The sequence below is a fragment of the Alligator sinensis genome, unplaced genomic scaffold (genome assembly GCF_000455745.1).
Source record: "Alligator sinensis unplaced genomic scaffold, ASM45574v1 scaffold54_1, whole genome shotgun sequence".
NCBI classification, from domain to species: domain Eukaryota; kingdom Metazoa; phylum Chordata; order Crocodylia; family Alligatoridae; genus Alligator; species Alligator sinensis.
Genome location: NW_005841962.1, coordinates 2,166,671 through 2,185,827, shown reverse-complemented (window position 1 = coordinate 2,185,827; position 19,157 = coordinate 2,166,671). Strand labels below are relative to the sequence as shown.

The window sequence follows — 19,157 nt, the reverse complement described above, 5'->3', positions numbered from 1 at the left end:
CGCTATGAAAGGTCTGACCACAAAACACCCAAAGATGGTTCCATAGAGCCTATGTGTCAAACTCATTTGGCCCTGTGGATTGGGTTGGATTAGCTTCACAGAATGGCCCTGGACACCGGATCCAGCATACAGGACCAGTTCAACCCAGTGCCATCTATGGCATGTCCAGGATCAGCCCCAAGAACCACCAGCAGTGAGCTTCCAGGGCCAGCCCTGAGTGCCAGCAGCATCCTGCACTGGGGACCAACCCTGTAACATGCATCACACCAGCTTGATGCTCCCTTTGCAGCGCACAGGGCTGGACCAGCATGTGCCACTTGTGGCAGTCGGATCCAGTCTGAGACGCATGGGCAGCACCGGGGGCTAGATGATAAGGGCTCTGTGGATCTGAACCAGCCTGCAGGTTGCATCTTTGCCACCCCTGCTTGAGCTGGTTTCCTTACTTAGTGTTCATTTACATTTCCTTTTTCTGATGTTAAAAACCAATAAGGAGCTAATTTTCATCAGTGCCTCAACCAAGTTGCTCAGTCTGTTATTTTGAAAGGTATATATTGGTCAGATCAGAATAATATATCTCAGATTACCATGTAAATTGTAACTCTGGAACGCCACTCATCAGAGCAGATGCTTAAAAGAGGTGGAAGAAATTTATTTTTTTTATATAGTCGAGAGCTATGGAAAGTAGAGCTGGTTGGAGATTTAGAAAAAAAATAAAAAACACCCAAAAACACTTTCTCCAGAAAACATGGAGTTCTCAAAGCCAAAACGTTTTGTAAACAAGGCACAGCTTTTTTTTTTACTGTGATCGGATCTGAGGAATAATGTCTTATATTCAAAAGCTTGTCTAACTTTACTCCTATTAAATAATTTGTCCAATAAAAGATACCACTCTAAGAAATTCTTGCCTCGCGTATTTGCTGGACCATCCTGGCTACAACATCATTCTTACAGTACTATAACCAGGAGAATAGATTTCTGCCCTCCAGAATCTGGAATCGAACCCAGGGGTCATGAATCCTTCCCTCCTTTTGCTGACAGTTGTGAAACCTAGATAAAGTGTGTGTCTTATTGATTCTTACTGTTGATTCGTGGAAATGATACCACTTTATCATTTACTTTATCAAATGATATCACTTACTTACCTACTATGCAAGGTCTATATGCTGCAGACTGAAGGTTCAAACTCTACTGATAACCCAAAGTTTATATCAACATGACTCCACCTAATGGAAGTTTTGGGGGGGAAGGGTTCAGGGGTTTTGTTTATTTGTTTAATTAGGAAATTACATACAAAACAATGATTAAAGATTGTTAAGATTGATATATCAAAGACAGTAGTTAGATTTTTTGCTCAGTCTTAACCTATACTCTTTTAGCACTTGATTTAGGACACAGTCTTTACTTAGACAAACACGCATCTTATTTTTTCACATAACAGACTCACCTTTTCCCCTAAAATTAGTGATTCAAAATCGGAGTGTCTCTCTTAAATTAGGGAAGTGATTCTGAACAGTTTGATTGAAAGGAAACATCTTTTTTTCTCCCCTTCATTCTACCTTCCCAAAACAAGGTGAGCTTCTTATTTGGGGGCATGTGATATGTGAATAAATATGGTACTATCTTTCCCACAGGGTGCAGTGTAGTAAGTGGGGATGCTAAAAGCTGGAAACAAATGAGGGGTGGAGGGGATTGCAGGGAAAGAAAGAACAGTCTTGCAAGCAAGAGAATTAGATTCTACCTATGCCACTGCTACAGTGGTCCTATACAACAGTGGGGAAGTAACTTAAATCAAGATGCTAACACAGGTAGCCACAAGCTGGGTGTTCCTCTTCTGGAGACTTGGTATGAGCTACCCGTGAGCCGATTTGCAGAAGTGCTAAGCTTTCACAGCTGTAGCTGAAGTGATTTTGAGCTGTGCTGTGAAAGTATAAAGGACTATAAAATGCTACATGCTTCACAAGATCAGGTCTCAGCCTCTCAAGTTGGGCACCCAAGACTAGTGGATAAGAACTTAGCCTTTACATACTTTGGTCCCCAGCTTCTTCTCACTTGAGTGGTGCTATGAAGATAAAGCCATTAATGGCTGTGAAACACCAGAGAAATGCCACAAGAAAAGGAATACATTGAACAGAAAAGATACAAAGAACTATTGAATCCTTTCACTGGTTGAGGCAGAGATTCTGTGGAAAAAATAGAGTGCACTCATGTAATTAAAGACCACACAATATTGTACATGTGTGAGGGAGCAGAATTAAGGTGGCAACCTTCATTTTGGCAGTTCTTAATTTTTTGCATGGTCAACTTTGAAATCAAGATGTTCTTTTAGTGTAGGGTTATGTACTTACAAAGTGTAGCTCCAGAAATTTTCTAGGTATGCTACAAACCTAAGGGAAGGGTAAGTTTATCTATCCAAATTCCCATTACAATTACTTTTCAGCTGTAGGGCTCAGCTACTAAGGAAAGTAAACATAATTCCCATTTTATCTTGGAGGGAAGTGGGGAGGGAACCAAGATGCAGGAAAATGAAGTGAGTGTCTCAGTCATTCAGTGGTAGGGACCTTCACTTTGGAGCTGTTATTTTGAATGCAACTGGTGTAAATAAATTTGGTCTATCCCACATCCCATCATGACATGAGATACAACACACCCTTCAGTAATCCCATAAGAATTACTACTACACAAGTAAAGGATTACAGAATTAGGTTTCTAATCTGCAACATGCCTTGGGATGGATTGGATAGAGTATGAATGGTGCTAGATACAATAAACTTCTCCTTTATTTTCCTGAAGAGGCTTTACTTAGGGCAGTACAATTGGCTCTCAGGTATTTTGGGGTACAAAACTTCCCTAGGCTTTACTGTCTAGATTTCTAGACTGTTCCTAGAGGACCCCATTTATTTTTTTTTTTTTGGTACAAGGAAGGGCCTGGACTAATCATATTGCAAATATCCTCCTCATACAGTGTGTGAAACCAGTCAGGACCAAGTCCCAGATGGAAGAGACCAAGCAGGGAGTTTCTAACAGAGCTGTGCAAAATGGCCAGACAAAGGGAAGCAGGTGAGGCTTGTACTTCCATTGATGTATAAGTAGAGGGGAAAGATATTTTTGGCCCTCTGGTAGAATTCAGCTCATATTCAAACCCACCAGGGGAACAATTTTCACATAGGAAACAAAACAGTTAGTCACAACAAGGGCAGGGTGTGGTTGCAGTGAATGCCTCTTCCTGCAAAACATTTGTACCATCTGCATCTTGGTTTCATAAACGCTCGTGTCCTTACTTTAAGCACTAGCACCAAACCCCAATGCAGCAAAACCATTAGTCAGGCACCCCCAAACCATTAGGTCTGACATAAAAGGATCACATTTTAAATATAATGAACATTGAGTTCTTTGATTTCCCTTCTGGTGCGTGAGCTCTCAGGGTGCACATTTGCAAATGTTTCTTGGCAACCAAAAAGGTTGAAAAGTACATTTATTTATTTTAAGGAAAGCCGAGAGTCTCACCTATTCACTTGATTACATGAGTCAGAGAAAGCATCAAATATTACAGGACTCATGGTAAAATCCTGAGTTGGTGACACTGGATGTATTCACATGATCTCTGGACTACACTTGGCAGCTGCACAGTGAGGCAGGCATGCCTGTTCTGTGTCCTATGCCAAGACTTCCCCATCTCAGGTGTGCTTATGATGGCACGCACAGTGCTTCAAGAAATGTTGCTAATGACATTTTTCAGGGTATGGCTGGTGCAGAGTGGCCATGCCATGTTGCATTGCAGAACTCCCCAGCATGGTGTGAAGGCAGTGTAGACATGCCCAACGTGTTATCAGACATAGCTGCCCTAAAAAAAGTAAATCAGAGACTGACTTAATGGTGTGACTAGGTAATCAATGTGGCATTCAGTAGCTGAGCAAACTGGCAATGAGGTACATACCAGAGTTCTGGTTTTGCTCCCATTGAAGTCATGGCAAAAATACCACTGATTTTGGTGATGAAGGACTGGCACTAAACTGAATATATGGAAGATAGCATGTTGTAGAGAAAGCAATGAGCTGGATAAAACAATTTCTATTATCCTTTTTTATGTTTATACAAGTTTATACCCCTTTTATACAAGTCTAAACATTTGTCTACACAGGGATACTCAGGAATACTAAACTGAATTTAAAGTGAATCAGTTAAGCTGTATTATGGGACTTACAGGACAAGCCCTATGAGGAGAGACTGAGGGACGTGGACCTCTTCAGCCTCTGCAAGAGAAGGCTGAGAGGTGATATTGTGACCACCTACAAATTCATTAGGGGGCGCAGCAAGGGATCGGAGATATCTGTTCACCAGGGCGCCTCTTGGGGTAACAAGGAACAATAGTCACAAACTGACAGAGAGCAGATTTAGGTTAGACATCAGGAAAAACTTCTCCACGGAAGGGTGGCCAAAATTTGGAATAGGCTCCCAAGGGAGGTGGTGCTCTCCCCTACCTTGGGGGTCTTTAAGAGAAGGCTAGATAGGCATCTGGCTGGGGTCATCTGACCCCAGCACCCTTTCCTAGGCAGGGGGTTGGACTCGATGATCTGCTGAGGTCCCTTCCGACCCTAGCATCTATGAGTCTATGAATTAAGTCATTCAGTTCATTTTTACTTTTTGATTTACTTAATCTTCCTACTTTGATTACTTAACTCTGGAAGCAAATTAAGCTAAATCAAATGAATGCTATCTTCATTTGGAATAAAACAGATTAGTAATCTACATTAAATGCCTGCATAGACACACTTAGACTCACACCTTTAGTTAAACGGGATTAATTTTTCAGAGAGCCTCTGTAAACTTCTGGGAGAAGGATCCAAATTCATTAGAAAAACTGCTATGAGGGTATGGACATAGAAATGTCTTTACAACAGCAAAAAAAAGGGACAGGGCTTTACTGTGCATCCGTTGCTTCTTGGTAACTGCCCATATGCATGCTTTTACCCCACAGTAAAATGGACAACAACCTATGGTATCTTAGCCATCTTTCATTGCAATCTGGCTTCCACTTACTAAGGGGGAACAAAATGTACATGGACAGTTACTAAAGAGCATCTATTACGTGGAATATCCCCACCCCTATTTTACACACAGTAACTCAATTGTATAACCCTATCATTACAGGGAAAATTCCCCAGCTTCAAAGACTAAGGGCACCCCATAAAGAACGTGAAAGGATTCCCCCTTGGGTAGCATACATAAGAGCTATCCCCCAGTCCCTTTGCCCAGAAGAACCGTCACCTATTCCTCTGGGGCCACTCCATGCTTCCAAAAGGAGAGGAGAAGAGGCAGAACCCATATACTCACCTCTTACACTGGTAACTGCTGCACACAGGGGCAAAAGTATATTCTTCTAAGGATGTAGTGTGCACATTTCCCCTGAATGCTAGAGAGTCCTTGTGGCAAATGTGATGTTTCCCTTCATTTTATTAACTTTAATGTAAGTTAATTTTCCCCCATCATCATTTCTACCTGTTTTGCATTCCACAGGATGAGGAATGATGATGAGCAGCAAAAACAAAGTACGGTGCTATCTGGAGTATGTATAAATATCTCAGATACAACATCCTGTCCTTTATGGGCTACAGCATCCCACATATTCTTTGCTGAGCCTCTAGGTTATAGGAGATGACAAACAAACCAATGCCCTACAAACCCATAAACTTGGAAGAACCAAATAATGAGTGTGCCATGCCTGGATGTGGTTAAAGTGGTCATGATGAGATTTCTGCAGTGAGAGGGCAATAGGGCATTAAAATGGAAACTGCTTTGCCCAGCATGAGCGAGATGTTTCAGGTCAAGTCATTTCCTTCTCTCACTGATTCTTCGTGAATACAAGGAAACCAGAGTGACTAACCAGCTCTCTAGTGAACTGGCTTGATCTTGCTCAATCCGGATCACCTTCTGATCAAGTCCTGCCTTGTACAAATCAAATGGAGTTTGCCATTGACTTGCACTTAACACTTAGCACTAAGTGAGATTCCCTTTACTTTGGACAGTTCTTTCTGGTGTCACTGCTCTGAAGTAAATTACAACCACAACATTAAATTAAAACCTCCTTGGAAATCATTCCTCCCATTCATAGACAAGAGAAGCAAAGAAACAGTTATCTAGTTATGATGGATACACTAAAAAAATAAACCTTATTTTCAAATCTACAAGAAGTTCCCTTTCCAATGATATATTACATGGAATCCAGCTTCTAAGGGTATGTACAGATTTAACAATCCTATCAGTATCAAATAATACTGATACTGATACTGTAACTGTTACATCTACATGATTCTGCAGTGATATATGTGTAGCAAACGGTTGCATCTTTAATCCTTTTCTCATTTGGCCAAGTAGCTTATCATTACAGGTACTGTTACGAATTCTGTTAAGATCATACATAAAACATTTCCTCAGGACGTGACCAAAATAATGTTTGGGAAGGACAGCAGTGAAGGCAGCGATGTAGTGTTAACTTATCTCTGAGAGAGAGCTGTAGAGCTTAGCCTCTGATCTGATTTTTCTCTCATATGCATTGGGCTATATGATTATATTAATGCATTAACACATCCATAAACAGATATATGTACATATAAATATGCACATGGGCTCCCTTTCTTGAATATACATATCTAACTCAAGGTTGCTGTACCCAGGCCCTTCCTGAGGAGCATTTACTCCAGTGCCACACTCTGTAGGACTGAAAAAAAGAAAAGAAAGAGAAAATAAGGGCAGTGGAGACAGCAGAAGAGCAAGCCCCCCTCATGCCCCAGAGTGTGTCTCTTTACTTCCTCTTAATGCTTCATCAGTCACTTGCCAATTCTCTTACCCAATAACTGATATAGATCCTTTGAATGGAGACTCCTCAGTTCAGGAGGGATCTTGATGGATGTGGTCTTCCTGGTCCTGCTCCAGGACTGTTCTCTGCTCTGGCTCCTGGAAGGAAGCACAAGAGGGAAGGATGTTCACCTGGATGCCAACTTCAGAAACTGAACAACAGAAACAGGAATGACAACATTCAAATTCAGGTACAAGTGTAGAAGAAATGAGTGAAGAGGGTAGAAGGTGAGGGGCCCAGCATTACATTTACAAAGCTGGCCTCAAGGAGCTCTGACAGAAGTTCAAATGCCTATGTGGTCAGGTACACACATGCTCTCTGCTACAGGTCCTACTGGTGAAAGGACACAGCTTCTCACCTCTTATGTCACACATCTCACCGGGATGACTGTCTGGAACCATTGCCTTTGCTTGACAGAGGCCTGGCAAATCTTAAGTAAAGCCATTAAAAGAATCAAAGCATGAATAGAAAGCTCTAAAACTCACACATTGGTGATGTAAGTCCTAGGGGAGAGACAAATGGAAATAGAACAAGGGAGCACTAATAAAAGAAGTGTAAGCGTTTTGCAGGCAGGCTTGGAGATAAAGTGAAAAAAACCAAACGCTTCTATTTCCGGAGCATATGTCCCATATTAGAGCATCTCAAAAAAAAAAAAAGGAAAAGAAAAGAGAGAGGTAGCAAGTCATTGTGAAAAACAGGTCAAAATCTTAGAACCAGTTTGACCCTTCCATGCCTGCAAGAAGTTGCAGGGTGAGTCAGACAGCCTCCTGCTCAGTTAGGTTCTCTCAGCCCTGCCTCAGCCTACTTGCCAAAATAGCGATGGATAAGCAATATGCAACAGCAAAATAGCAAAGTATAAGGGACTCCATGCTGGTGCAATTTGCATGTTGATTTACAAAAGGAAGAAATGTGAATGTGGCAGTTAGGACAATTATTACAGCTTTTGCAGCTTTTGATCCTATCCTCTTAAGCATTGTTGTTGTGGTTGTATTTTTTCCTTCTGGCCTCTTGTCACGTGAGGCATGGCATCTTAGCCTCTTTTAGGTGCTCACACAGACACAGACTCAGGGTGTGTCTGCACAGAAAATAACGGCACAATTTCAGTATGGACAGGCATAACCAGGCTAACTTTTATCCAGTCAGCATAAATAAGGATAGCAGCAAAGATGCAATGACTTGGATGTCTATTTTGGCTAGCAAACTTGTTCTGTACCCCGGATTCTCAGTAGGTTTCTACATTCTATGCTGAAGCCTGTTGCCATTGCCATGTCCTCCCTGTTGTTATTTGTTCCAGAAAGATTAAGCTAGCACAGGTATGCCTACAGCTGCAATAGCAGCCTCTCCTGCAGTGAAGATGTACTCTCATCAACTAAATGTAGAGGCCGAGCTGTCCTCAGAGCCCATATCTATCTGGGACCAGAGTGCAATACTGTAAGAAGCTCTCAACCTCTGAACCATTTGAGAATCCGGAGTTGGCTGGCACAGCCTACACATGGGATAGGACAAGGGCTGAACCAGAAGAAGCTATGCAGATTTCAGCACCTCTTAGAATAATATAGAAAATGAGGGTTGGAAGGGACCTCGGGAGGTCATTTAGTCTAACCCCCTGCTCAAAGCAGGACCAACCCCAAATCGATCATTCTAGTCAGGGTTTTGTCAAGCCAGGCCTTAAAAATTTCCAAGGATGGAGATTCCACAACCTCTCTAGGTAACCTGTTCTATTGCTTTACCACCCTCCTAGTGAGAATGTTTTTCCTAATATCCAACCTAAACCTCCCTTTCTGCAACTTGAGACCATTGCTCCTGGTTCTGTCATCTGCCACCACTGAGAACAGTCCAGCTCCATCCTCTGTGGAACCACCCTTCAGGTAGTTAAAGGCTGCTATCAAATCCCCCCTCAGTCTTCTCTTCTGTAGACTAAATAAGTCCAGTTCCCTCAGCCTCTCCTCAGAAGTCATGTGCCCCAGCCCCCAAACCATTTTTGTTGCCCTCTGTTGGACTGTCTCTAATTTTTCCAGATCCTTTCTGTAGTGGAGTGCCCAAAACTGGACACAGTACTCCAGATGCGGCCTCACTAGTGTTAAATAGAGGGTAATAATCAATTCCCTCCATCTGCTGGCAATTCCCACCTACTAATGCAGCCCAGTATGCTGTTAGCCTTCTTATCAACAAGGGCACACTGTTGACTCGTATCCAGTTTATTGCTCACTTAATCCCCAGGTTCTTTTCTGCAGAGCTGCTGCTTAGTCAATTGGTTCCAAGCCTTTAACAATGCATGGGATTCTTTCATCCTAAGTGCAGGACTTTGCACTTGTCCTTGTGGAACCTCACCAGATTTCTTTTGGTCCAATCCTCCAATTTATCTAGGTCACTCTGAATCCTAGCCCTACCTACCCTCCAGTGTATCTACTACTCCCCCCAGCTTGATGTCATCTGCAAACTTGCTGATGGTGCAATCCACCCCATCTTCCAGGTTGTTAATGAAGATATTGAACAAAACCAGCCCCAGGACTGACCCTTGGGGCACTCCACTTTATACCGGCTGCCAACTAGACATCGAGCCATGGTTAACTGCCTGTTGAGCCAACAATCCAGCCAGCTTTCTATCCACCTTACAATCCATTCATCCAACTCTTACTTACTTAATTTGCTTGCAAGAATGCTGTGGGAGACAGTATCAAAAACCTTGCTAAAGGCAAGGTATATCACATCTATTGTTTTCCCTGCATCCACAGGGCCAGTCATCTCATCATGGAAGGCAATCAGGTTGGTCAGGCATGACTCCCCTGAGGACTCTTCACTGGAAGGCACTCACCTGGGTTTGCAGCTGCTGTCCTCCCAGGCAGGAGCACAGTGGCAGAACCCATATTATCATTAATATTTTTGTTTTACTGAGCCAACCAGGATGAAGACCCATTGTTCTAGGCACAATAAAGTGTGTATCCCAAAGTATGTGTGTTTTAAAGAGACAGGACAATGGGTAACAAAAAGGAAGTATTATGACTCCTATGAGACCAAAGCACAGAGAGATTAAATAACATGCCCAAGGTCACACAAGGAAACATGCAGGTGGCAAAACAATTTTAAGCCGTATTTTCTGAAGGCCATTCTACTGCCTTGACTATCAGACCATACTTCTTCCACGCCAATGGCAACAGTAGCATACTTAGAATAAGGCAGGCTTTCAGTAACTTGGATTGACTTGTAGACTTTAACTCAGTTGGTCTCCCCTCTTGTGCCCTGTTATACAGTATATCTCCCTGCAGAAGGGCAAAACAGAACTTCCCCGAGAACAGCAAGTGTTTTCCTACATGTGCTGTGCTAGCTGACATGGAGAGGGCAGACTATGGTCATAAATTCTTCCTTCTTTCCTCCTTCCTCTTCATGGTGAGTTGTTCCTACAGAGGCTCTGGGAAGATGCAGCACCTATGTTCTGCTTGCAGTTAACCATTTAATTTGGCTGTTAAGCTGAGCGCAGCCATGCCACTGGAGTTTTCTGGTTTGCCCATCACTAGTTGCTGCATAGGTAGAAAAATACTAAAATCCAGAGACATTTACACAGTTACAAGGGCTCCAATTAGTTGTGCCCTCCATCCCCACCTCCTGCTCCATAGCTCCCATACTCCGCCCCCCCGCCCAAAAAAAAAAAGAAAAAAAATCAATTGGGTAGAATGAAGAAAACATCAAGATGACACCACTTGGGTGGGGTTTACTTTCTTCAGTGCTAATACAAACCACAGCTAACACAGATTGCGAGCAATCCTCCAGGTTGAATACTGCACAAAAAGCCAAGTTCTTACTAGGACTTGCTTAGACCCTCAGAGAGACAACCTCAGCTGGTGCTCCCCATTACAGCGACTGACTGACCAACTCAGTCAGGAGCTACCACCACTGGTAAGTGCCCACTTTTCTCTTTCTCTCTCTCTGCTGTGTGTTTAGAGATCTTGCTGCCTGATTTTTCTGCAGGTTGTTGCAGCAATGGAAATAAATCTGTGTACAAACCACCTTTCTCAATAAGCAGTAACTCAGTGTTTAACTTGTTCAACTCCTTATAAATATCTTTGACTATTTTCTTTGAACAAAAATATTTACTGTAAATAAATAATTGTTCATGACCTCAGCAAAGAGTCCCTGTGATCCAACAGGATTTATAGTAGCATTTTGCAAAAAGGTACCAAAAGCACCGGAGCCAATCACAAGTGACCCTAAACTTCTGCACACGATTTTAATGGAACGATAAATTTTGTTAGTTACTTATAATGGGAGAACTACTAATTTGCAACAGCACGAGTGAAATTAAAACCTGTGGTAAGAAAGTAACTTTGTCAGTTGCAAGTGCTTTGGAGAGACTCAGTTAGATTTTGCACAAACAAAATGCAGTAGATGGGGATCCTGGCACTTAATTTTGTCTCAGCTAATGACAAAGGTTAAGTGAAAAGGATAAATGGCATTTTCAGTTAGTTGATTGGCACTTTGCAAATGACTATTTCTGTCTTTCAAATTGTATCTCTTCAGAAAAACAAAGTTTACTCTTTTTTAAAAAAGGAAGATACAAAAACATGGACAATTACAAAAAATAGGAACCCTGATTCCAAAAAAGTATCTAAAAACCCTCCCTCTCATAATATCCCAAGCTGAAAGGTGTATGGGGAAATCAAACTGAAAGATAAAATGGGCAAAAAAAAATCCTTAAAATAGTTTATATTAAAATATAGATAGAAACTTGTGTTGTAGCTATAGCCTAAGTAATGCCATGGGTGGTGTTTCCAATTCTCAGACTAAAGATTATATACATATTATATTGTGTATAATTATATAGAATATTATATCTAAAAGATGAGTTGCAATGATAATTATAATATGTAATAATAAGAAAGTATTGAATTCAAATACATTTAATGTATTTCTCTGCCTGGAACTCCAGATAACTGCATAATAGTGCATGTTTCTGTAGCAGGGTTTAAAAATTAATAGAGTATATGTATATTTGGGTTTCAAAAAAGCAAAACCAAACAAAACCAAAATTATTTATATAAATAATATTTGGTTGTATTACACACACACACACACACACACACACACACATATATGTATATGTATATATGTGTGTGTGTGTGTAATACAACCAAATATTATTTATATAAATAATTTTGGTTTTGTTTGGTTTTGCTTTTTTGAAACCCAAATATACATATACTCTATTGCAATAGCTTGGATAAATGCAAGGATAAATTTGGGTTTTAAATATATATATTTATTTAAATATATAGATGTATATGTATATACACACACACACATATATGTATATATGTGTGTGTGTGTGTGTGTGTGTGTGTGTGTATACATATACATCTATATATTTATATATATTTAAATAAATATATATATATTTAAAACCCAAATTTATCCAAGCTATTGTCTTTTTTTGGAAATGATATGCACATACATTGGAAAGGACTCCATCTTGCAAACTTTGCTTCTAAGTAATCCATATTCTTAAGTAGCTCCCTGATGAGTATAAGCATGAGGATGAGTCTTCAAGTTAGTATGTTTAAAAAAAAATCATTTTGGATGGGGAAGCAAACAAATTTCTGATTTTTTGTTTTTAGACTCCTATTTTTTATTTAAAAAAGGCTTTAACATGTTCACTTCTGAACCGAATAAATGCAAATATAACAGATTTCAGATCACTGGGTCATTCTTCACAAGCATAACCTCAGCTTTAAAATACACTGCTTAAAGTAAAATCGCCTTGTCCATGAAAATACTAGCATAGAGATAATGCTAAAACAGTGTACATCTGCGAATTGCAGTGGGTTGTTGCTCTTCACAACTAATATCAGGAGAGCAATTAGTAATCAGCACACAAAAAATATGGGGCATTCACTATTTTTATAGGAAAATAGTACATAAATGTTGATCACTTCCCCTTGAAAAAATGCTTTTTACTGTTTATCACTGTGATCACAGGTTTTATCATTTCACTTGTTTCTCTTTGAAAATAGGTCATACCATAAACACGCTTTATTGTATAGACAGAGGACACTTTAAAACTTACAATCACTTCAGCAAACATACATTTCTGCTTTATCTGCTCATGGGTTTTCATGGTTGTTAACTATTACTGTTAAACCTAAGTATACATAAGACCTTATAAGACAAAAAGACATTTCATAGAAGCAACACATACAATCAGATATTAAGTAGTGCAGAATATATAATCATTTTTAAACTACAGGCTGACAGGGAAAACCACCTGCCTTCACTGCTAGTCACTAAGAGAATTTTTTTCACTTCTACAAGTTCTGTGAAAACCACAATAGTTTCAGTTGACTTTTTTTTTAATTAGATGTACAAGTGAGGGACTGTACATTTGATTAAAATTGAAATGTAACTAACTAAGCCGTAAAAGGACACAGAGAATGCATTCTCATAAGCAAACATTAATATATTAATATATTTGGGGGGATTTTTTTCTTTTTAAGAGCTTTTCATTTGCAAAATGAAAATGTCAAACTCAAGACTGCAGATTCAAATCCTATTTGGTTTAGTAGCTCAGGTAACCATGTTGACTCTGAAAGGACTTCAGTAATAAGCATCTGACTCACCTACTCATTTAGGAAAGCTTTTGAGAATACTGAATTATTTTTTTTGTACTCGTCTTGGTCCTACCTGACATCTTGAATTTTATAATCTCTTTATCCTCCTTACTTCCTCTCCAGTTCACAGTGATTTCTTCAAGACTGAATAAAGATCCAATTGAAGATGGCATTTACTAGCTTAGTGAGTACATTTCTATTTCTATCATATAATATCACCCCGCCCCATTTTCCCTCCAGTCTCTCAAATGTCTTGACGTAGGCTGTAACACAATCTATTGAGCTGATTAAAGAACTGGTTCACACTAGCAATAAAAGTCCATTAAAACGTGTCCCTCACCCACACCAGCCATGGTCACACAACCTGGTAATATGGTTTAGCCAACAGAGGCTATACATTAATCTGGCTACTGAATAAAGAAGATACCTATATGCTGCACTTCTGTAGAATCACCTAACTGAAGGTGCTAAGGTATGTCACCAAAAAATAAGATTAACCCTCATAAGAAATCTGTGGGCTAAATACATGTTGTGGCAAAAGCTAAGATGACTCCGTAGCAATTGGGAATACCTTGCTTCAGGAAATCTCCAGTTGGGAGCACTGGAGGTCAGCTTTCAGATCTTTATGTACTGCCAGGATCTGCGTTATTTTAACATAAACTGGTCCTAAGTCTACACATGAAAAAAGCCTATTATTTTTTGTAAAATCTTGTACACTCACAGATACATTGCTAACCTCTTAACCCAGACTTACTGAATATTGCCCTAGGTGAACAACTAACAACAAAGCTGAGAACTCTCAATATCTCACCTAACCCTCCTCTTCAGGCATGCACTCTCCCCATCTTGCAAGTCTACTCATCTTTCTGGGCTGTGATCATTTTGGAAATAGTTTCATTGGTAACACCATTGAATACAAGAAACTTAAAACTAGCTGACAAGTCAACTAAACAGCTAAGCTAGGGACAGACATTCAGAAAGCCTGAGCCTGAATTGATTCAGTCTTTGCAGGTTAATCTAACCTGGCTAGGCTAAACTGGTTTGAAACTGGACAGACATTCTCTCTGGACTGGGGAAATTCAGGCACATGCCTGCAGCCTGGGAGTGCAAGAGCAGCCCTTCCTTCCTTTCTGCAGGGAGTTGAGCTGAAGGGGTTGTGGCCAGGCCCCAGCAGGACTCTCCCATTAGCACTGGCAATGTGTAAGAGGTGCACACTGGTGCACATGCACCCCTGGGATTGGCCATGCACCCCCTGGAAGCACCAGCCACGAAACCGGAAGTGCACCTCTGGTTTTGCCGCTGGTGGTTCCGGGCTTGGTGATTGGCCACTGGGGGACCCCCTCCACCCTGGTCAGTGATTAGCCACTGGAGGATTTGGGAGGCACCAGTCGCCCATGCTCATTAGGGAGGTCTATTTGCATTGTCCCAGACTTTTCCCTGCTGGCTGCTCAAGGGGCAGGAGTGTTGCCAGTCCCCAGTCCCTGGCTAGCACTCTGAGGCAAGAAGTGTGCAGTGCACGCATCTGTTGATGATACGGAGCTTTTCCATCTCCCTCCCTGCTTTGTCATACTGTCTGAAGCAAACTGACAGGTAAGCAAGCCAGTCAGGGAGCTGATAACAGTCTTTATCACTCTATTAGCAGAACAATAGCCTCTCTCCACATTACTTGAAACTTCTTAAACAGCTTACTAGCTGACCTGTTGATTAACTCCAAAAGCCCTAAGTATTCACTGTTCTGTCTGCCTATCCCAGTGAAATTGGAGAGGGACACACACACACAGACACCTCTTGGCATTAGTTAACATACCACATGCTGGTTACCATCCCTGCTGTGGCAGAGAGGAGGAAGGGATCTCTGCTTAAGTAGCAAGTGATGGGGGGTACAGGGAAGCCAGCAGACCCTGTTGTGCCTGCAAGTCTGTGCTGAGCTCCAGCCAGGGAGCAGAGGGGAGGGGCCAGCCCTGCTGTGGGGCAGAGAGCCCCGCTCAGCCCAGAGAGCATGCCAGGATGCTGGGGGAGTCTGATTTCACTTAAACCAGCAAGGGGTCTGGGATAGACATTTCAAAAATCAGTTTGAGTCAAATCAGTTAAGTGTGATACAACTTTCAACCAGGTTTACCCCAAACTGGTTTCAGCCATTTTCAAACTGGTTTATGTGTACAGAACATCCGTTCTGTTACAGGTTTAAACCAGTTTCTGATCACTTAAACAGGTTTGTGTGTAATATCTGCCCCTAGCCTGGATCGACTAACCAAATAATGAACAAATTAACTAACCAAATGGTTAAAAGGTTTCAATGTCTGATCAGCAATTTTTATGAGCCCTTGTTGTAATACAAAACTATTTTATATTATCCCTTCTGAAGATCTCAGAAAAGATGATAGGGAAAATCTCATTTGGCACCATGGCTAACACTGTGGTTTATAGCTTTATGATGCAACTGATCTACCTGCTGATGAGTAGACAGATACAATAGCACATCACTTGTTTTGTTTTTTTAACTGCACAGTAGGGTCTGACACCATCTCACATGTTAAAAACAAGCATTCGAAGTTGAAGAAAAACACATATCTTGTGGATGAAAAGTAGCTGTCTACTTCTGGCGTCCCGGTGATCAATTTGGAAACTATGACAGCACAATGGAAAGTACATTCACTGCCAATTGTTGGATACAGCTTCCATTGACATTTATAGAAAGGTTCTCACTGATTTTCACACAACCTGCCATAGCTGACAGTCTCCCAATTGTAATTAGACAGCTAAATCTTCTGTAGGCCAAATTCCCTTCCAGTATAAAGAAAAACAACTGTTGAAGCTGATGGGGCTATACCAGTTTATACTAGCAGCCATTTCAGCTGTACTGTTTTTTCAAGAGAAAGACCAAAACTGAGCTTTTGGGTTTCAGGGGAGATTCCTACTGGTGAAAAGTTGAGACTTTGGGTGTAGGCACATTTCAAGATGCTTGGATATTATTTTTTAGGTGGCCCTTGCTCTTCACTACTTAGACCAGTGGTTCTCAACATTTTTAGACTTGAGGCATCCCTTGGGAAATGCCAGGTCTTAGCTTTTGCTTGTTTTTTGACTACAGAAAAATGATAGAGCAATTCTTCTGTTACTTGAAAAAACCACAACAGGCCAGAATATTTAATATTAATTTATATTTTAATACTATGAATTCCTGTTTGAAATCTCTGGATCTCTCTTGTAAAGCACATTTGCACACCTAACAGTCCTAACATTGCATGGCACCTTACAGCACCCTTGAATGGATCTTGTGGCACCGCAGGGTGCTGTGACACTCTGATTGAGAATTACTTATTTAGACTAAGATGTATCATGGATTATTGGGTATTACTTTCATCTATGGCCAAAGCAGGGTATTTGGTTTCCTATTTCTGGTTATGGAAATTTTCCTAGATGACTGGTATAAAAAATCAGTTTCACTGTTCCTTATTAACTATTCCCTCAGCACAAAGCTAATCTGCTGTTCCATTGCAGGCCACACAAAATGACACAGCTAGTTTGCATTATCACATGAATTCCACTTCGATGATGCCTCCAGACAACACCATCTTCAATGACACAGACACCTATTGTGAAAAGAGTAATATCATGGAATTTGCTAAGACTTTCTTGCCAACATTTTTCTGCCTTGTGTTCTCTTTGGGCACATTAGGAAATGCCTTAGTTATCCTTGTCTACTGCAAACACAGGTTCAGGAAGAGCATGACTGACAGATACCTATTGCACTTGGCCATTGCTGATCTACTTTTCCTCTCAACGCTCCCTTTCTGGGCAAAAGCAGCTTTGGATGGTTGGATCTTTAAGAATGTTATGTGTAAAATTGTCAATAGCATGTATAAGATCAACTTTTACAGCTGCATGCTGTTTCTGATGTGCATTAGTATTGATCGGTACATTACAATTGTGCAGGCAATGAAAGCAAAGAACTCTAGACGGAAGAGGCTCTTCCGCAGCAAAGTTATTTGCTTTGCTGTCTGGCTGACTGCGATAAGTTTGTGCATCCCAGAAATAGTATACAGTAAAGTTAAGCAAGTCAGTGATACAACTACATGCAAAATGATGTACCCCACCACTCTTAACACATCCATCAAAGTTATTCTCCTGTCTTTGAAAATCACAATAGGGTTCTTACTTCCCTTTCTTGTCATGGTTGTTTGTTACACTCTTATAATCCGTACCCTTCGTCAAACCAAAAAATCCCAAAAACGCAAATCACTGAAAATCATTGTCATCATCATCACAGTTTTCCTCCTCTCTCAGTTTCCCTAAAATATTGTTTTGATGGTCAAAACCATTCATACGTATACCATGGTCAGATATGACTGCAAAACTGCGGACGCCATGGACATTGGATTCCAGATAACTCAGATCATCGCTTTCTTTCACACCTGCCTCAACCCTGCCCTTTATGTGTTTGTTGGGCAGAGATTCCGTAATGCTCTCATTCAAATTCTGAAGAATGCAGCTCACTGTAGCAGTAAGAGCAAGGAGCATGTCACCTCCCCATGGGATAGCCAAGAACGGAGCTCAGTGTGGTCATCTACAATGGTTGGGGGATTAAAAATCAGAGGTACTTTTATGGACAGCACTGAGCTGGAGCTCTAATTTGCATCTGCCTGTCTCCTATAGGAAGCAGAGAGACTCTAGCCATCATGAAAGATATCAAATTTGGCCTTTTTACATAATTCTTGCACTATGAGAGAAAAAGACCTTTACAACAGATTGAATTAGCAATCTCATCCAGAGTTTGATCTTGCAAATGCTGAGCATTCTTAACTCTCAGAGAAGTCTGTGGGACTTGAGGGTGCCCAGCATTCCTCCTACAAGGGCTCAGCACGCTTAAGGCTCAAGCTGTGGGCTTTTGGGCAAAGGGAAGCGAAACCATTGACGGACAGGGAAGTAGTGATGATGCTGATTGTAAGCAGAACTGATAAATGAGAGAGGAGATAAAAGTATCTTTGTTACAGGTGTAAATAACCAACCCATCTGTCCCAATGAGCACGCTCAACAAGCAAGTGACTTAAGGAGACAATCTGCTTATCTCCTCAAACAAGAGGCATAGAAGAAATGTGATGGCTGCCTCATGCTATGACACAATTCTGGTCCATGTTGACTAAGCAAAAAAAATTCTGGGCCTGCATCTCTCATTTGCCTCCATGAGTTACAGGGATTCATAGTCCACTTTACTGTAAGTGGTATAGATTTGCCCATGTATGAAGGAGAACAGAATTTGGCTATCAGCATGTGTTTTTTCTTCAGTCTTTCTGCTTTGTAAGTAATTTTAGTATATGCAGATAAATATCTGTACTAGTTACAAAGGCATTATATTATCAGAATAACATATGGCCTTTCCCTGTTAGATTTTGCATTTTCAAGGTAATCTTTGTAAAAATAAGCTATTTTTTATTCTTAATTTAGTTATTTGATTTTGAAGTGAAATTATAGGCACAGCTCATATCATACAACATGTCATATTTTGTTATTAGAAGCTTGCCTTGTATATTAGTAAACCTTACAATTTAGGGTAATTTTTTTGAGAGAGACTTTGTCATTTTCTGTCAATGTGGGATTTGCTTTTCAAACTGAACAGCCCTGGTAATGCTGGAATTGTGGACAAACTGATGCCTGAAAGAATCAGTGGTAATAAGGATAATTACTGAGCATAATAAAATGGTTAAAAA

The 19,157-nt window shown here is 40.7% G+C and overlaps 1 protein-coding gene across 1 annotated transcript; it reads left to right on the top strand.

The window, feature by feature from the left end:
- The first annotated feature begins 17,004 nt into the window (after nt 1-17,004).
- On the top strand, nt 17,005-18,081 carry CCR9 (C-C motif chemokine receptor 9). Its single transcript, XM_006039455.1, is given in 1 exon segment — nt 17,005-18,081. A coding segment is annotated over 1 exon segment (1,077 nt).
- Nucleotides 18,082-19,157: the final 1,076 nt, after the last annotated feature.